Below are 17,127 nucleotides of genomic sequence, written 5' to 3' on the forward strand. Positions count from 1 at the left end.
ACAGGTTACAAAACTGTGCATAAAATGTCATCTTGTTTAAGTGTACATGTTTAATGCTTAAAAGTATTCCGAAAGTATGTGCATTAAAAAGCACTCTAGGAGGCACGGTGGCTCATGCCTGTAATCCCAGCACTTTAGGAGCCCAAGGTGGGCGAATCACTTGAGGTCAAGAGTTCAACACCAGCCTGGCCAACATGGCGAAACCCTCTCTCTACTGAAAATACAAAAATTAGCCAGGCATGGTGGTGGATGCCTGTAGTCCTAGCTACTCAGGAGGCCAAGGCAGAAGTGCTTGAAGCCGGGAGGTAGAGGCTGCAGTGAGCCGAGATCACGCCATCACACTCCAGCCTGGGCGACAGAGAGAGATTCCATCTCAAAAAAAAAAAAGTACTCTGGAAAATTGTGTTTTACTTCCCAAATGAAGTACAATTTGAGACATGAGACAGCAATGGCTTCAAAAGCAGTGACTGAATTACTATGGCATCTTCTGCTTTCTGTGTTTAGCTCTAAGAAATGCATGAAAGAATCAGAAAAATGATATAGGACTTCGAGAGCAAATTCGGACCCATGGGTCTGCACTTCAGAGAATATGTGTGAATTACCTAGTAACTTCTAACCAGCTGTTTCCATCCTATAATCTTTAACCGTCTACTAGACATGTTAGCACTGTTGCTCATTTGCTTTGGCAATGTGCATCAGAATCGCTGGGGAGCTTGCTGAAACACAGATTTCTGGACCAATTCCTCCACAGTTTCCAATGAAGCAGGTCAGGAGTGGGGCCTGAAAATGTGCATTTCTGACACGTTTCCAGCTGATGCTGATACTGCTGGTCCAAGGACCACAAGGACCAAGGCCAGTGCTTCTCAAGCTGTGGCTTTATCAGCATCACCTGGGAGGGTGATGGAAATGCACATTCTCAGGCCTCACCCCAGACCTACTGAGTCAGAAACCCCAGAGTGGAACCCAACAATGTTGTGTTTGAATTGCCTCCCGGTGATTCTGATGTCTACCGAAGTTTGAGAACCATGGGTCTTGCGTGCCCAGAGAATCAATAGCTACTCAGTTCCCAGTACAAGCTTTGTTTGTAGGAAAGTGTCAGAAGTTAATTGAAGAATTGTTTGCCCATAAATTAGGTATACACTGTACTCTTCCTGGTTGCAGTCCTGTGGATACATAGTCCCATGTAGCCAGCTCTCAGTTAATTTTGTGAGCTCAACAAGGAAGGGGAAATACATTGATTGTCCACAGTATCTTCCCTTACAGACCCCAACTGGCAAAACCTAGGCGGTGATGGGGCTGAGGGACTGTGGGTGGGCTCCTGCCTGGGCTCAGTCTTGGAATATTTGTGTGTGTGCTTGACGCCAAAGTCAGATGCACTTGGATTTTGAGTTACCCTTTTTGGATTAATCTCACCTCTGCTTTATTTAGCCAGAAATTAGAAACTGGAATCTCGTCTAAAAGCAATTGCATATCCTCACAACGGGCTCCTGACTCAAAAAGTCTCCAGGTAATAGATAATGATCTAACACTGAGGCTTGAGACAGACCACTGAGGATAGGCTACAAATGGTAGGCAAAGCAAGAAAAAAAAATCAAGAAAGTGGGCTGAGTTTACTTAGAAACTCACACTTAAGTGTGTACACACTCACACTGGTATCCTCTCTCCAAGCAGCCTGAGCTGCTACATATTACAATCACCCCGGGAGCTTTGAAACCCTGACACTGAGGCAGCACCCCGAACCAATGATATCAGAATCTCGGGCTGAGATCCAGGCATCAGCCATTAAGAGACAACCCAGCAAAACAAAACAAAACAAAAAAAACCCGACAATGTCCTTTGTAAGTGGACAACTGAACAGCATTTATCATGGATTTTGAATATATTTAAAATATATTTATCTCCTCAATTTCATGGCTAGAAATCTAGCCTGAAGAAACATTCACCATGTGTGCAAAGATATAGAGCTGCTCATTGCAGCAATTTCCAAAATGTGTATCAAGGTACCATTTATGGCATATTCTCACAGTGAAAAATTTTGTAGCCCTTAAGAAAGAATGGGGCAAATTTGTACATAGGAATATGAGGCGAGAGGTGTCTGGGCAGAGGGAACAGTACACACAAAGGGTCTGGGGTAGAAATGTGTCTAGAGTGGTAGAAACATTTCTACAACTCCAAAGTAAACCCCTTGCTCATTAAGCAGTTTCTCCCTGTTCTCCTGACCCCCAACCCCTGGTAACCACCACCAACCTGCATTCTGTATCTATGGATTTGTCTATGTTGGAGATGCATGAAGGTGGCCAGTGTGACTGAAAGGAATGAGCCATAAGAGATGACAGTAGGAAGGTGCAGTGGGCTGAACTGTGGTTCCTAAAGGGAAATGTCCAAATCCTAATCCCCAGAATCTACAAATGTTTCCTTATTTGGGAAAGGGGATATAAACCAAATATGCAAATAGAATTAAGTTTAGGATCTCAGGTTGAGGAGGTCATCTTGGATTATAGGGGTGGGCCCCAAATCCAATGACAAATGTCCTCATAAGTGGCACAGCCAGGATAAGTACACAGAGGAGGAGGCAATGTGAAGACGGAGCCAGAGGTTGAGGCCATGTGGCCACAAACCCAGGAATGCTGGGGCAGCCACCAGCAGCTGGAAAAGGCAGAGAATGGAAACTTCCCTAGAGCTTCTGGAGGGAGCAGAGCCTTGACAACGCCTTGACTTTAGACATCTGGCCTCTAGAACTGCCAGGGAATAAACATCGGTGTTTCAAGCCACCAAGCTTGTGGTCACTGTTATGGCCCCCTAGGAAACTAATCCACAAGGCCACAGAGGTTACAGGACTTCGAGGCCTCCGGTGGTCTTGTAGGCCATGAGGAGGATTTAGTTGTCACTCCTCAGATGGGAAGCCACGGGAGGCTTCTGACAGGCAAGTGACATAACCTGCCTCATTTTCTAATAGGATCCCTCTGGCTGCTGTAACAAAATAAGTTATATAATTTGGGGTCCCTTGATTTTTTTGGTAACCAAAATGCAATTCATTTTCTAATTTAAAAAAAGAATATGAATTTTTATTTTTCTTTAATTTTTTTCTGAGTCTGCTTGCTGGGAAAGAGCATGAATTTTTCAATAAAAAATAATGGAATAAATTGTATATTCATAAAACAATTAATTTTAAAAACCAGCATTTCAAAGCTAGCCCACACGACCAAAACCTCCGAAGCAGGCTGTCCTGCTTTACCATCCGGTGCCTCATGGAGGTCATCAAAGGGCCCGTGGTCCCAATGGTAGATCAACTCCCTCATCAGAATGGCGAAGCTGTAAACATCTCCTTGCGGGGTACCCGACCAGGGCACCTCCGGGAGCCACAGCAGCTCTGGGGCAGTCCAGTAGAGCTCTGCAAAGCAATGGGATGTCCACATGGAGTGAGGGTGCTGCCAGGCAAAACAGGAAAAGCCACCTCTTCATCCTTGGGGGCACAGGAGAAAGGAAGGCATCCAGACCTGAGCCATCAGCCCCAATGGTGTCTGATTTGAAGAGCAAATAGGGGTCCGTGTGTGTGAATATAGAGAAAATTAGCAGGAAGGATGTACGCTAACACGTTAACGGTAGTTTACTCAAGACTAAAATTACAGCTGGTTTTCATGTTCATTTTCCTTCTCTGTATTGCCTTTATTTTTAAAAACAATTGTGGTATGATTCATAGAACATAAAATTAACCATTTTAGGCCAGGCGCAGTTCACGCCTGTAATCCCAGCACTTTGGGAGGCCGAGGTGGAAGGATAAATTGAGGTCAGGAGTTCCAGACCAGCCTGGCCAACGTGGTGAAACTCCTCTATTAAAAATAAAAAAATTGCTGGGCATGGTGGCTCACGTCTATAATCCCAGTACTTTGGGTGGCCAAGGCAGGTGGATCACCTAAGGTCAGGAGTTCAAGCCCAGACTGACCAGCATGGAGAAACCCTGTCTCTCCTAAAAATACAAAATTAGCCAGGCATGGTGGTGCATGCCTGTAATCCCAGCACCTGGGGAGGTTGAGGCAGGAGAATCGCTTGAACCCAGGAGGCGGAGGCTGTGGTGAGCCAAGATCGCGCCATTGCACTCTAGCCTGGGCAACAAGAGTGAAACTCTGTCTCAAATAAATAAATAAATATATAATAAAAATAAAAATACAAAAATTAGCCGGGCATGGTGGAACACATCTGTAATCCCAGCTACTCGGGGGGCTGAGGCAGGAGAATCACTAGAACCCAGCAGGCAGAGGTTGCAGTGAGTCGAGGCTGCACCACTGCCCTCCACCCTGGGCAACAGATCCAGACTCCATCTCAAAAAAAAAGAAAAATAACCATTTTAAATGAACAATTCAGTGGCACTTAGCATATTCACAATGTTGTGCAACCACCACCTCTATCTAGCTCTGAAACATTTCCATCACTCCAAAGTAAACTCCTTACTCATGAAGCAGTTTCTCCCTGTTCTCCCGACCCCCAACCCCTGGTAACCACCACAAACCTGCATTCTGTCTCTATAGATTTATTGGTCTATTCTAGATATTTTACACACCTCCTTTTTTTGCAGCGAAGTCTATAGGCTTATGTCATTATAGGTCATAGTCATTAAAAGAAAATATATATATTAGAGGATGCAGAAGGGGAACTAGGACAGCTGCTAGCAGGTCTTGGCCGGGCACGGTGGCTCACGCCTGTAATCCCAGCACTTTGGGAGGCCGAGGAGAGCAAATCACTTGAGCCCGGGAATTCAAGACTGGCCTGGCCAACATGTGGAAACCCCATCTCTATTAAAATTACAGAAATTAGTCAGGCGTGGTGGTGCATGCCTGTAATCCCCAGCTACATCGGGAGGCTGAGGCATGAGAATTGCTTGAACCCAGGAGGTGGAGGTTGCAATGAGCCAAGATTACGCCACTGCCCTCCAGCCTGGGCAACAGAATGAGACTCTGTCTCAAAATTAATTGGTTAATTAATTAATAATAAAAACAAAATTTCTCCTCCTGTCCTTTTTTTTTTTTTTTTTTTTGACAGGGTCTCTAAAGGCTGGAGTGCAGTGGCACAATCACAGCTCACTGCAGCCTTGACCTCCCAGGCTCAAGTGATCCTCCTACCTCAGCCTCACATGTCACCACACCAGCTAATTTTTCTTTTTTAAGTATAGATGGTGGGGGCGGCGGGGGGTGTCTCACTATGTTGCCCAGGCTGGTCTCAAACTCCTGGACTGAAGCAATCCTCCTACCTTAGCCTCCAAAGTGCTGGGATTTCAGGCATAAGCCACCATTCCCATCCCCCTTGTCTTTCTGTAAGACATCATCCTATCATATGTTATAGAAACCTCCCAAATTGACACAAAAAAGCTGCTGGTGACATACTGCTCCAACAAAAAGGGGATCAGGGCTGAGAACATTGGTCTCAGGAGAGCCCAGGATACACGCAGAGGTAAGAATCCAAGGCATTCAATTAACTGGACAGGTAAGAAGAGTCATCGAACCCCACTTGGCACATATGGAAGGGAAAAGTGGACTTGAGGCAGTGGTTTTGTCTTCAGATGCACAGCAGAATCACTTGTGAGCATTTAAAAAACAATTCAGATGCCAAGACCCCATCTTCAGATATTCTGATTTGGCTGATATTTGGTTGGGGGTAGAGGGACCAGGCACCTAGAAGAGAGAGAACTATGGAACTCGATTATCTCTGAAATATCTGGCAGATCTTATGTTCTAAGCTGAGAACATAGGATAAATGTGGGAAGGAACAAACAGAACTAAAGAGAGGGGCAATGGTTGCTCCAGGTGGCCCAACTGAGCTAGGACAAGAACCAGTCTCCAAACCCAGACATCACCCCATGAACTCATGCCACTTGCAGAGACTTTTTTTTTTTTCTCGTTCTCCTCAGTTGAACAGAACAGCCACATATCATCAGCTCCAGAGGAAGGCCCACCTGTGGATACCTGTACAGATGAGCATCAGGAAGCAAAGATGGAGCCAGGAACCTCTGACCATGCTGCCAATAGCTAGTGGGTGCAAGATCAACCAAAGGTTACCTGAGTGGTCCGTCACTGTCTCATCATATGTTCTGTATTTTCAGCCATGCTTGAGTTCCCACAGCCTGAATCGCGACAGCTTCACCTGCAGCCGACCATCCACCAGGCAGTTGGAAGGTTTCAGGTTGCCGTGGGAGCCCAGGGGGCTCCTGTGGAGGAACAGCATGCCCTGCAAGGGTGAAAATGAGCAAATGAGGCAGACCAGATGCTGATAACACTGCTGGAAGGAACCGAGGCAGAGAGACAGATGAACAGAAACACCGACAGAGAGGCCTGGGGCAGGGGATGCGCCCATCTCTGTGTTCATTTGTTCAGGAGCCACCAGCATAGCCCCTTGTCCCTGGAGTCAACTGGGGCTGGGACACCCAAAATGGAGAAAACTATTTCCAGCTCCTTAGTGTGAAGCCAAGAAGGCCAGGCCAGCTTAAAATAAATACATCCTAGTGATCAGGCTAGGATGAGTAAATTTGGAGTGTTAAATCGCTCCCAAGAAGTCAGGACCAGAGCTGGGATATAAACCCAGGTGGGATTGGGTTAGAAGTCCAGCTTCTTCTTGTTTTTTTTTTTTTTTTTAACTAGATTTTCCTGTTTCCTGTGCCCTGGGTGATGGGAGATAAAAAGGAGGAGGAGGGAAGAGGGAGGAAGGAGGGTCAAAGCACATACTCCTGCTGCACAATGACACAACCCCAATGTGTAATTACACAATGACACAAACTAACTGAGAAGGGGCAGTGAAGTCATGTGTGGGAGGGACTACGAGGAGGTCCCAGAGAGGAATGGGGTGGGGGAACATCCTGAACAGAGAAGTGAACCCAGGGACAGGGTCTTGGGCCTCTTGGGCACCAGTGATGTAAGAGTTAGAAAGAGGCTGGGCACGATGACTCACGCCTGGAATCTCAGCAGTTTGGGAGGCTGAGGCAGGTGGATCACAAGGTCAGGAGTTCAAGACCAGCCTGACCAATATGGTGAAACCCCATCTCTACTAAAAATACAAAAATTAGCCAGGCATGGTGTCCGCGCCTGTAATCCTAGCTACTTGGGAGGCCAAGGCAGGAGAATCAGTTGAACTCAGGAGGGAGAGTTTGCAGTGAGCCAAGATTGTGCCACTGCACTCCAGCCTGGGCGACAAAGCGAGACTCCGTCTCAAAAAAAAAATAAATAAATAAAAATAAATAAATAAAAGTTAATAAAGAAATTAGTTAGACACTTAGTGAGTGTATGGAAGTCCTTGGTAAGGTTTTCCTTTCAATGAAAAGCAGCCCCTGTCAGGCCTCTGAGCCAAAGCTCAGCCATTGTAACCCCTGTGACCTGCACATATATGTCCAGATGGCCTGCAGGAGCCAAGAAGTCTGGAGTAGCTGGAAAACCACAAAGAAGTGAAACAGCCAGTTCCTGCCTTAACTAATTAACCCATCTTACGACATTCTACTATTATGACTTGTTCCTACCCTGCCCCAACTGATCAACCGACCCTGTGACATTCTTCTTCTGGAAAATGGGTCTTATAATCTCCCCACCATACACCTGGTGACCCCCTCCCCTGCTAACAATAGATAACCACCTCTAACTGTAACTTTCTACCGCCTATCCCGGTCCTATAAAGCTGCCCTTCTCCTATCTCCCTTCACTGACTCTATTTTTGGACTCAGCCCACTTGCATCCAAGTGAATAAACAGCCTTGTTGCTCACACAAAGCCTGTTTAGGTAGTCTTCTATACGGACACGCGTGGTAGCCCCCAAATCATTTTCTAACAAAGAGCAGCCTGTAAAATCAAGCTGCAGACATAGAAAGGCAGGTTAGAAGCTTGCATGGGTGAATGCCTGCAGTTGTGCTAATAGGAAAGGGGCTACCTAGGGACTAGGCATGTTCAGATAGGGGCTCCATCGTCCCTTTTCTTTGTAAACCACGCATACAGTAAGGAGCAGGCAACATGGCGCCAGGCAGGCAAAGACTCCATTTGCATAATAGAAGATTAAGGTGAGGAAGCCAGCTTCATTGCTGGCTATGTAAACGTCACACCTGGTCCAATCAATCTTTGGGCCCTATGTAAATCAGACACCGCTTCCTCAAGCCAGTCTATAAAATCTGGTGCACTTCACTGTGGGCCCCCTCTCTCTCACAGGAGAAGGAGCTATTCTCCTTTCTCTTTCTTTTTCCTATTAAAACTGTGCTCCTAAACCCACTTCTTGGGTGTCGAGTACTCGATTTTCTTGGCATGATACCACAAACCTCGGGTATTTACCCCGGACAACAACCAGCTTCAACAGCACAGGGGTGCACCTCTTCCTCCAGCAGTGCTGACAGGCCAAGTCACTATCCCACCTGAGCCAGAGCCCTGAGGCCAATACTGCATTAGAAATATGGGATAAGGGCCAGGCACAGTGGCTCATGCCTGTAATCCCAGCACTCTGGGAGGCCGAGGTGGGCGGATCAAGAGGTCAGGAGTTCAAGACCAGCCTGACCACCATGGTGAAACCCTGTCTCTACTAAAAATACAAAAATTAGCCTGGCATGGTGGCGCGCATCCGTAATCCCATCTACTCAGGAGGCTGAGGCAGGAGAATCACTTGAACCCAGGAGGTGGAGGTTGCAGTGAGCTGAGATCGTGCCATTGCACTCCAGCCTGGGCTACAAAGTGAGACTCTGTCTCAAAAAAAAAAAAAAAAAAATGGGATGGGGCTGGGTGTGGTGGCTCATGCCTATAATCCCAGCATTCTGGGAGGCTGAGGCAGGTGGATCACTCAAGGTCAGGAGTTCAAGACCAGCCTGGCCAACATGGTGAAATCCCGTCTCTACTAAAAATATAAAAATTAGCTGGACGTGGTGGTGGGTGCCTGTAATTCCAGCTACTCTGGAGGCTGAGGCATGAGAATCACTTGAACCCGGAAGGCAGAGGTTGCAGTGAGCCTAGATCCCTCCACTGCACTCCAGCCTGGGCAATAAAGTGAGGCTCCGTCTCAAAAAATAAATAACAACAACAAAAAAGAAATATGAGATAACACAGAAAACATCCAGGAGAATGGATACATGCCCCCACCCCTGCCCCAATCACTCTCCACCCCCTACCCCATGTTCCTTTATCGAAGTGCCTTATTTGTTTTTAGATGGTAACGTTGAATCACCTTTTGAAATTGCTTCCCACTCAACTGGACCTGGAGGGGCCTGGCTGGGGCTGCCTCTGGGACTTCCCCAGGGAGGCTCCAATAGGCTAAGGTCCAAGCTTGAAATCGGGTGAGACCTGTGTCTGATCCAGAGTTCTCTGATTCCAGCAGGAGACCTCTCCATTCAACAGGACTGTCCCTGATACACACAAGGCCTTCTTCTGCTTTCCTCCTGCCTTTGCTAGTGCCAGGCCTACCCCAAGTATGAGATATTTTACAGTCAACGATTTCACATTCTAGGATTTTAGTAGAGCTCCTTCCATTAGGGTGAAAATGACATGCTGAGGGGCGCTTGGAATCCTGGGTGTGCATTCCTCTCTAAGAGATGGCATGCATGTCTTTATTTTCTATCTTGATGGAAATGTATGATTTTTATGTATATTACCAGAGAGCAAATAGAGCTATGAAAGGATTTATTATTTACATGCCAGATTTTATGCACTGTTGGCAGCTCTGAGACAGGAATAACACAGGGTGGCTGCAGGAGAACAGAAAATTCCAGGCAGTTACACATGACTAGCAAAAAGGAATTGAAATAGCTGCATAAGCCATTATTTTCAGGGCTGATAAGACCCTGAAAAGAACAGGGTGTGGGCCAAGCCAGGTAAGATCAACTGGATCCAACATGGTGCTGGATTTGACCTAAGTTTCACCTGGGACCTTATTATAAGCTCATTAACATACTAGGTCACACACCCACCAGTGCCACAACAGTTCCAGGAATAGCCATATTTGATGTAAAAATGGGTAGCACCACAGTTCCTAGAAATCTCCACCTTTTTTCAGGAATCCTCATGAATGTTCTACCCCTTGGTTAAAGAAACTCATGAAGGTAGAAGCCCCAAATTCCATTGCGTGACTCTCTCTCGAGTCCGCCTGCACTCCCCTTTCCTGAGTGTGTACTTTTCACTTTGCAGTAAATCTCCATACTTTCACTGTTTTCTGATTTATCCTTGAATTCCTTCTCACAATGGTGTTAAGAGCTTGCACACTGGCTGGGGTCGAGGTCCCACCAGCATCAGTTCAATCATCTGTTCGTTAGCTACATTTCTTGCCCTACTGGAAATTCCTGGGTGGCAGACAGCGCTCCTACCTCTGGGCCCCATATCTGTACTCTCTGTACTTAGCAGGGAGGAAGCATCGCATGGAAGAGCAAACACAGCCTTTGGAGACAGAGTGGCTACAAATCCCAACCTGCGTCTGACCAGCTGAGCAGGTGATTTCACCTCACTAAGCCTCACTTTTTCCCTCTTGGAAATGGAGATAATGTTACTCCAATATTACTACTATTGGAGTTAAAAATGAATTAATAATGGAGTTAATTGTTAATTATAGAGATCACTGTCCAATAGAAACATAATGCAAGCCACATGTGTATTTTTACATTTTTAGCGGCCATGTTATAAACCAAACAGGTGAAATGTATTTTATAATGTTTTATTTAACCCAATGTATTGAAAAATCTTATTTCAGCAAGTAGTCAACATAAATATATTAGCAAGATATTTTATATTTTTTTTTTTTTGCTAAGTCTACAAAATCCAGTATAAACTTTATAGCACATCTCAAATTGAACTAGCTACAATTGCAGTGCTCATTATCCACATGTGGCTGGTGGCTATCATATTTGGACAGTGCAGACTTGCCCCATAGGAGTGTCGGGGAAATTAAAACAAGAACATGTACTTCTTTTAGTACCAGTAATAGAATTATCTATGATCGTGATACTACTACTGCTACTACTAACAATCAACATTTACTGGACGCCTGTTACAGGGAAGGCATGGCACTAAGCATTTTGCATACATTAGTCCTCACACAACCCTATGAGTCAGGTACTGATGTTATCTTTACACATAGGAAAAGTGAGGCCCAGGGTTGTTAAGGTCACCTGGCCAATAAGTGGCAGTCAGGGTTCAAACTTCAATGACAACTTCTATGCTGAACTGTCCTTCATCCTCTTAATCCATCAAGACTTCTCTTACTTAGACATGAAGACCTATTTGTAACTCAAGAAGAGTATTATACTCTCCAAACTCCTTCCCAGGCTTGCCCAACTGGGTTGAACTTTTTGGGGACAGGACAATGAGGCTCATTCGTCTGTGCCTCCTACGCCCAGAAACGGGTCTGATCCAAATTAGGCACTTGATCAATATATGTTTGTTGCCTTGAAATGTCTATGGCATCTCAGAGTCTCTCTGATACCTGATATAGAGGAGGTGCTGATCAAATAGACATAGAGAGACTTGTTTCAAAAGTACAATCGCCCCCATGGAGCTTGGCCCAATGCCCAGACCCATGGCAAGGCTCTAAGAGTACAGTACATTTTCTGTTACTCCCAGTCCCCTTTCAAAGAACATTGGCAGAGTAATTAACCTCAAAGGGCCTACCTGTGCCTTGATCTAGCCTATTGTGTCATCAGTAGTGGCCCTACATGATCCCAGAATGTGCACACTCCATCTCAGGAGGTAATGATCCTTCCAAAGCAAAATGCCAAGCTGTCCTCTGTTTTCCTGGCACAGAGTAGAGGGTAGACTCAGTGAGTTAGAGTAGGTGATGACCACCAGGGAGCTCTCCCCCTTCAAAGTGCCATGCCCACCCGCCATAGCGTTTTTCCAGAGAAACCTTTGAGTTAATGCTTCTTGAAATCTGATGCCTACACTAAAAAGGTCAAATCTGTTAGTCATTCACGGCTTGGTGAGAACTTACTTACTAGCTTAGTCTTCACTTCCAATATAAATGATGTTGGCTGTTTTGATGGGGGCAGGAGGCAGATAATTGGAGTCCAGAATACTTCTCTGTGCTCGGTGGGAAGAGAAGGGAAAAGTGGGTGAAGGGAAGGAGAGAAGATCCCAGGGTAGGAAAAGATGCCACGTCACATCCTTCCAGTTTACAACCACGCCACTTAAAGAATTTTATATGTACATCTCCAGACTATTTTCTTCCCCTAGATTTTAAGCCATTCAAAGCTGGAAACAAGTCCTTTCTTCCTACAAAAGTGACCAGAGTAGGATAGACTCTTAACAGATGCTCAATAAAATTTTAATGAAATAATAACAGTGGTGGTCCAGGGTTGCCCATGAAGACCCAATCACAGAGACGCTTCCGTTTATCGACCTTGCTTTATAACAATCTGCTGGCTTCCTGCTAAAGCCTAGGAAATCAAAGTCTCACAGAGATATAGGACTCAGCTCCCTAGAAACAAAAAGCAATAAAATCCTTGTTGAAGGAAAGCCCTTAGACTTCAATTGGGCCAGCGTCATTCGTTCTACCTATGTGGAGGTCAAGGTCTAGAGTGGGGAAGTGGCCTGGCAAAATCACTCAATAAGTCAGTGGCCCATTAATCCAGGAGGACACAGCTTGTGTTTCATCCTTTTTGCCCTCTCAACACCCAAGTGAGTCTTCCCCACAGGAGTCTGTTGGTTGATTGATGGTTGGACTATTGACTAGCAGTGGACCACTATCCTTCACCGTGCTGCCCATGACTAAGAGGTTTCCTCACTGGACTGACTCCCAGGTCACTGGCTTTGTCCCTTCTGGTGGTAAAAGTATAGGCAGCAAGCTTAAGAAAGAACAGCTGGATTTAGCGCAGGTGGGAGAGAGCAGTCTCAGGATGCTGGTCCATACTGACATGGCTCACCCCACGGTGAATCTCCTCCCTCTCCTGCCCTCTCCATCCCTTATCACCAGCTGCATACCTAGGGCATGGCCCTTCAAGACAGTGTCACCTTGGGCTTTGGATCCAGCTGCCACTTCTCAGCATTTCCACTGCCTTCCTGGCAACAGGCAGGAATTGGTCTCTCTCCAACTCCCTCTGAATTACCCCTCCCCAGCCCCTAATTGGCTTCTAGTTGTGAGACTGATTTCTCCCTGTGGTAAAACACAAAAGCAAGCTCTAGTGCTTCCTACTGAGAGGCAGTATGGTATGGTGGTTAAGGGTATAGGACTTGAAAATGCCTGGGTTTGAATCCTAACTCCACTATTTCATAGCTATGAGACTTCAGGAAGGTCATAGGAACTTTCTGTGCTTTGTGTTTTTTTAATCTGTAAAATAAAAGTAACAATAGATCTACCTTATATTTTTGTGAGAATTCAATAAATTAATATATACAAAGTACTGGAAAGTGCCTGGCCCAAAGTAGGCACTCTATATATTTTAGTGTTACTATTATTCCCTTCTTCGCAGCCACCATAGTCCACTGTGCCAAAGCAAAGATTCTACCTCCTCAGATCAGCATCTCTGGCCCAACTCTTAGGTCAGCAGCTTTGTGGTTAATGTGGCACCCCCATTTCCTAGGGAAAGAAATCAGGGGTTGAAGAGCAGGGAAGAATATCAGGAATCACCTCTCCCAGTCCAATTTACAATCTAGTGATGAGATACTCTTTGAGATAGAAAGTTCTACCCTACAATGTAAATACTCTGCTCTTTTCTGATTGGGTAAACTTAGCATCCATTCCAACTTTAGCATAAAATACTTTCCTCTCTATATATTTATCTGCCATCAGGGAAGAAGAAAAGAAAAAAATCAGATAGAAGTGATAGATTTTAGAGCTGGAATCACTCTGAAGAGGAGATCTGAAGAGGTCCAACATTTTCAAGAAAAATTACAGTTTAATTCAAGACAGAGCAACTCAAAAACACTATCATATTCATTCTTTGGAAAGTTTGTGTTATACTTACATTGACTATGTCATATGCAAATGAGAGTTTGAATATCCAATCCATTTCATGATCCGAGTTTCTCAAAACATCCTGAAAAACACAGTTATTCAAAAGATTCCTACTGACTCAACCTGAAGCACAGTGAGCTTTAACGACTGAACAGATTTGACTCTAATATAGCTTATATTTTTGGCCAGAACTAACGCAATGTGGGGCAGAAAACATTAAACCTAATAACTGGAAATCTTCCCAGGAGATACCATAACCTGACTCAATATTGAGAATGCATGCAGTCTCAAGTTTTGCAAACACTTCCTTGTTCCTGACAGAAAGCTGTTGTCACATACCATAATAGGATGGGTCCAGGAACACAGTTCAAGAGTAGCCATAACATCCTAAGAGAAGAAACCAAGCTCAGTTTTCCCCCAGAACAAAAGAAGCAGACATTTGGCTAATTTGATTCCCAGAAGGTAGCCTGACAAGATAATTCAGGTCTTGCAATTAGAACAGAGAGGAACTGACCTTGGATGAATAGCAGAGGGAACTGAGAAACTTCTTTATTATCTATCACTAATCAAACCTAAGGAGCATTTTACTATTTTGCTTACCTTAAGACTTCCTTTTTTTGCAATACTGGGTGACAATGCAGATGTTAGGTGGTTCGGTGCAAATACCAAAGAAGGGAACAATGTTCTTGTGCCTTAATTCACCCATCTGGAAATAATCATGGTTACAATAGCTCATGTATAGAGTGTGTCTCTATGTCCAGGACCATGCTATGTGCTTTGCATATTTTCAGTCAATTCTTATAAAGACCTTGTTAGATAAGAACTGTTACAGATCCCATTTTACAAATGAGGGAAATCCCACTGAAAAGTAAGGTAAAGTAACACCTATAAGTGGCAGAGTTGGGAGGTAAACCCAGGAAGTCTGTCTCCAGCAAATAAATCAGAGGAATGATCAAAGTCTAACCTCAGCCATGGGGATTAACTCAACCACATCATAGTAAATGGACTCAGCCCTGCTTCCATGCTTATGGCTGTCAATGCCAGTGTGGGGCCTGCAACAGATCACAGAGAAGGAGCAGGAAGTCAGGCCCATGAAACTGACTCCTTCCAAGTACCAGGTTCAAGGCTGGCAGGTAGGCAAGCAGCCATCACAGACACAGAGGATGAAGGGCCAGAATCAAGGCCAGGAAGAATGATGGGGAAAAAACAGAGGTCGGAGTGATCCCAGGCTTCAGGTGCCTGGGAGAGGGTAGGGGTCTGAGATTCAAAGCCTGGGCTGTGGAGGGGAGGGAGAGATGGGTCACGTTAAGGGAAGCAGCCTCCCATCCCCGCTCCTTTGGGACCAGGAGCTGGCAGAGGAGCTCACTGCTTTGTCTCTCCACTGACCCTGGGCAGGGGGCCTCACCAGCTGTATTTCCTGTAGCACAGTCGGCTTCCTAACCCAGGCTTCTGCTTGGTCACCAACGTAGCAGATGGCCACATGGTTTCCCTGGAATCAAAGAAAAAGTGGAATGTTCTCAACTCAGAATGAATCAGAAAAAGCTCCACTTAGGGCTAGGGAGGGGAGCAAGAAGACTGGAAAGAAATGCACCTAGAAGCCAATCATCAAACTCCTCACTGCCCAAATCAACCCCTTCGGTGGCCCTGTGCATGGCCAGGCACTAAGCTAGCTGCTTAACTGGCATCACGGCCCTGCGAGGTAGGTATGATTGGCCCATTTCCAGATGGATTGTTGAGGTTACGTAACTTGCCCAAGTTGCATATTTGTAGGTAGTACAGCGAGAACTTGAAAGTCTGACTCCAAGACTATACACTTTCTATTATATAATAATATCCCATTATCATTCAGAGGAAATAGTAAGTTACAGTGATGAGTGCAGGTTTGGAGTCAGTTGCCTGATTCTAAGCCCAGTGCTACCACTTACTGCCTTAACAACCTTGAGTTGTTCTTAACTTCTCCAAGCCTTTATTCTCATCTGTAAAATGGGATTAAAAATAACATCAAACCTAAAATAAGTTGTTTTTTTTTTAAAAAAACATCAATCTCATAAGGTTTTCTGAGCATTAAATCAGTTAAAATACCACTGGTAACTCAAGACCTGGCATATATCAAACTTTCAGTAAATGGCATATTTTATTTGTATTGCCTATGGAGTCTGCTTTTAGAGAGTCACTTAATCAGTCACCATAAAAACATATCATAATGTGGTAAGAGCTGGATAGAAGAAGGCATAGAATCCGGACCCAAGAGAAGGTAAGCCACAAGAGAAGGTAAATATCAACCCAAGATCTTTCACGTTTCGTATGAGGGCAATGGCAAAGGACTCAGGACTATGATGGGAGGGCCACAGAGGAAGGAATGCCTGTGGGATGAAGAAAAGGATTCTTAGAAGGGGTGATGCTTAAGCTGAACCTTGAAGGATAAGAAGATTCCACATGGGTTGGGTGGAAGGGGAGTGGCACTGTCAGAAGGTGAAACATACGTGGCAAAATAGGCAAGACCAATTGGATAAGCACAGAATTTGAAGCCGGGGAAAAAAAGATTAGAAAAATAGATAGGGACTAGGGAGTCAAGAGGCTTAAGTCCCTTATTAAAGAGTTTTGGCACTATCACACAGGCAACAGAGGTGGGGAATCCAGTGATGGTGTTTCACAGAGAGGAGAGGAGACATATTTTTGGAAGATCAATCAAACAGCGATATGCTATGTGTTGCTACTTCCTTCTTTATGTGGCTGGGTGACGACCACATAGAGTTTTGCATGGATGGTGGTCCCTAAGGTATTTGGTAATATCCCAGGAGGTTTTTGTAGTTTGAGAACTCAAGTAAGCAGATGTTTAAAAAATCAAGTTTCATTGCATAGGGGATAATTTGGCTCTAGTCTTTTCTAACCCCAATATAGAGCAATGAACAATTCTTCCCTTGCTCAGAGATTTCTGTCCTTACTCTCTGGGACCCCCATTTTAAAGAATAAATACAATTTCATACATACTCTTACCCCAAGGGGACTTGAATTTTGGAAGGATTGCTAAGTGCAGACAGCGATCATGGTCTGGGTATGGCAGGGAAGGTGAGAAAGGACAAGCGGAAATTATGTTTTAAGCTGCAGCAGCAGTCACTGTCTACACCGCAGAAGCACCAGGCCCCACGACTGATTCATCCATGCCAAAGTAGCAAGGATGAAATAATCCACACTCTAGGACTGCACTGTCCTTTAAGGGAGCCACCAGTCACATACGGCTATT

The 17,127-nt window shown here is 45.0% G+C and overlaps 1 protein-coding gene across 1 annotated transcript in view; it reads right to left on the reverse strand.

Moving 5' to 3' along the window:
• Positions 1 to 17,127, reverse strand: part of LOC100460177 (guanylate cyclase 2G-like) — a 50,505-nt gene that overhangs the window by 14,810 nt on the left and 18,568 nt on the right. The window contains 6 exon segments of the mRNA XM_054522857.1: positions 3,236 to 3,391; positions 6,051 to 6,219; positions 13,894 to 13,965; positions 14,484 to 14,501; positions 14,503 to 14,589; positions 15,289 to 15,372. Of these exon segments, the coding sequence (XP_054378832.1) occupies positions 3,236 to 3,391; positions 6,051 to 6,219; positions 13,894 to 13,965; positions 14,484 to 14,501; positions 14,503 to 14,589; positions 15,289 to 15,372 (586 nt within the window).

This window comes from Pongo abelii, chromosome 8, assembly GCF_028885655.2.
Source record: "Pongo abelii isolate AG06213 chromosome 8, NHGRI_mPonAbe1-v2.0_pri, whole genome shotgun sequence".
Classification (NCBI taxonomy): Eukaryota; Metazoa; Chordata; class Mammalia; order Primates; family Hominidae; genus Pongo; species Pongo abelii.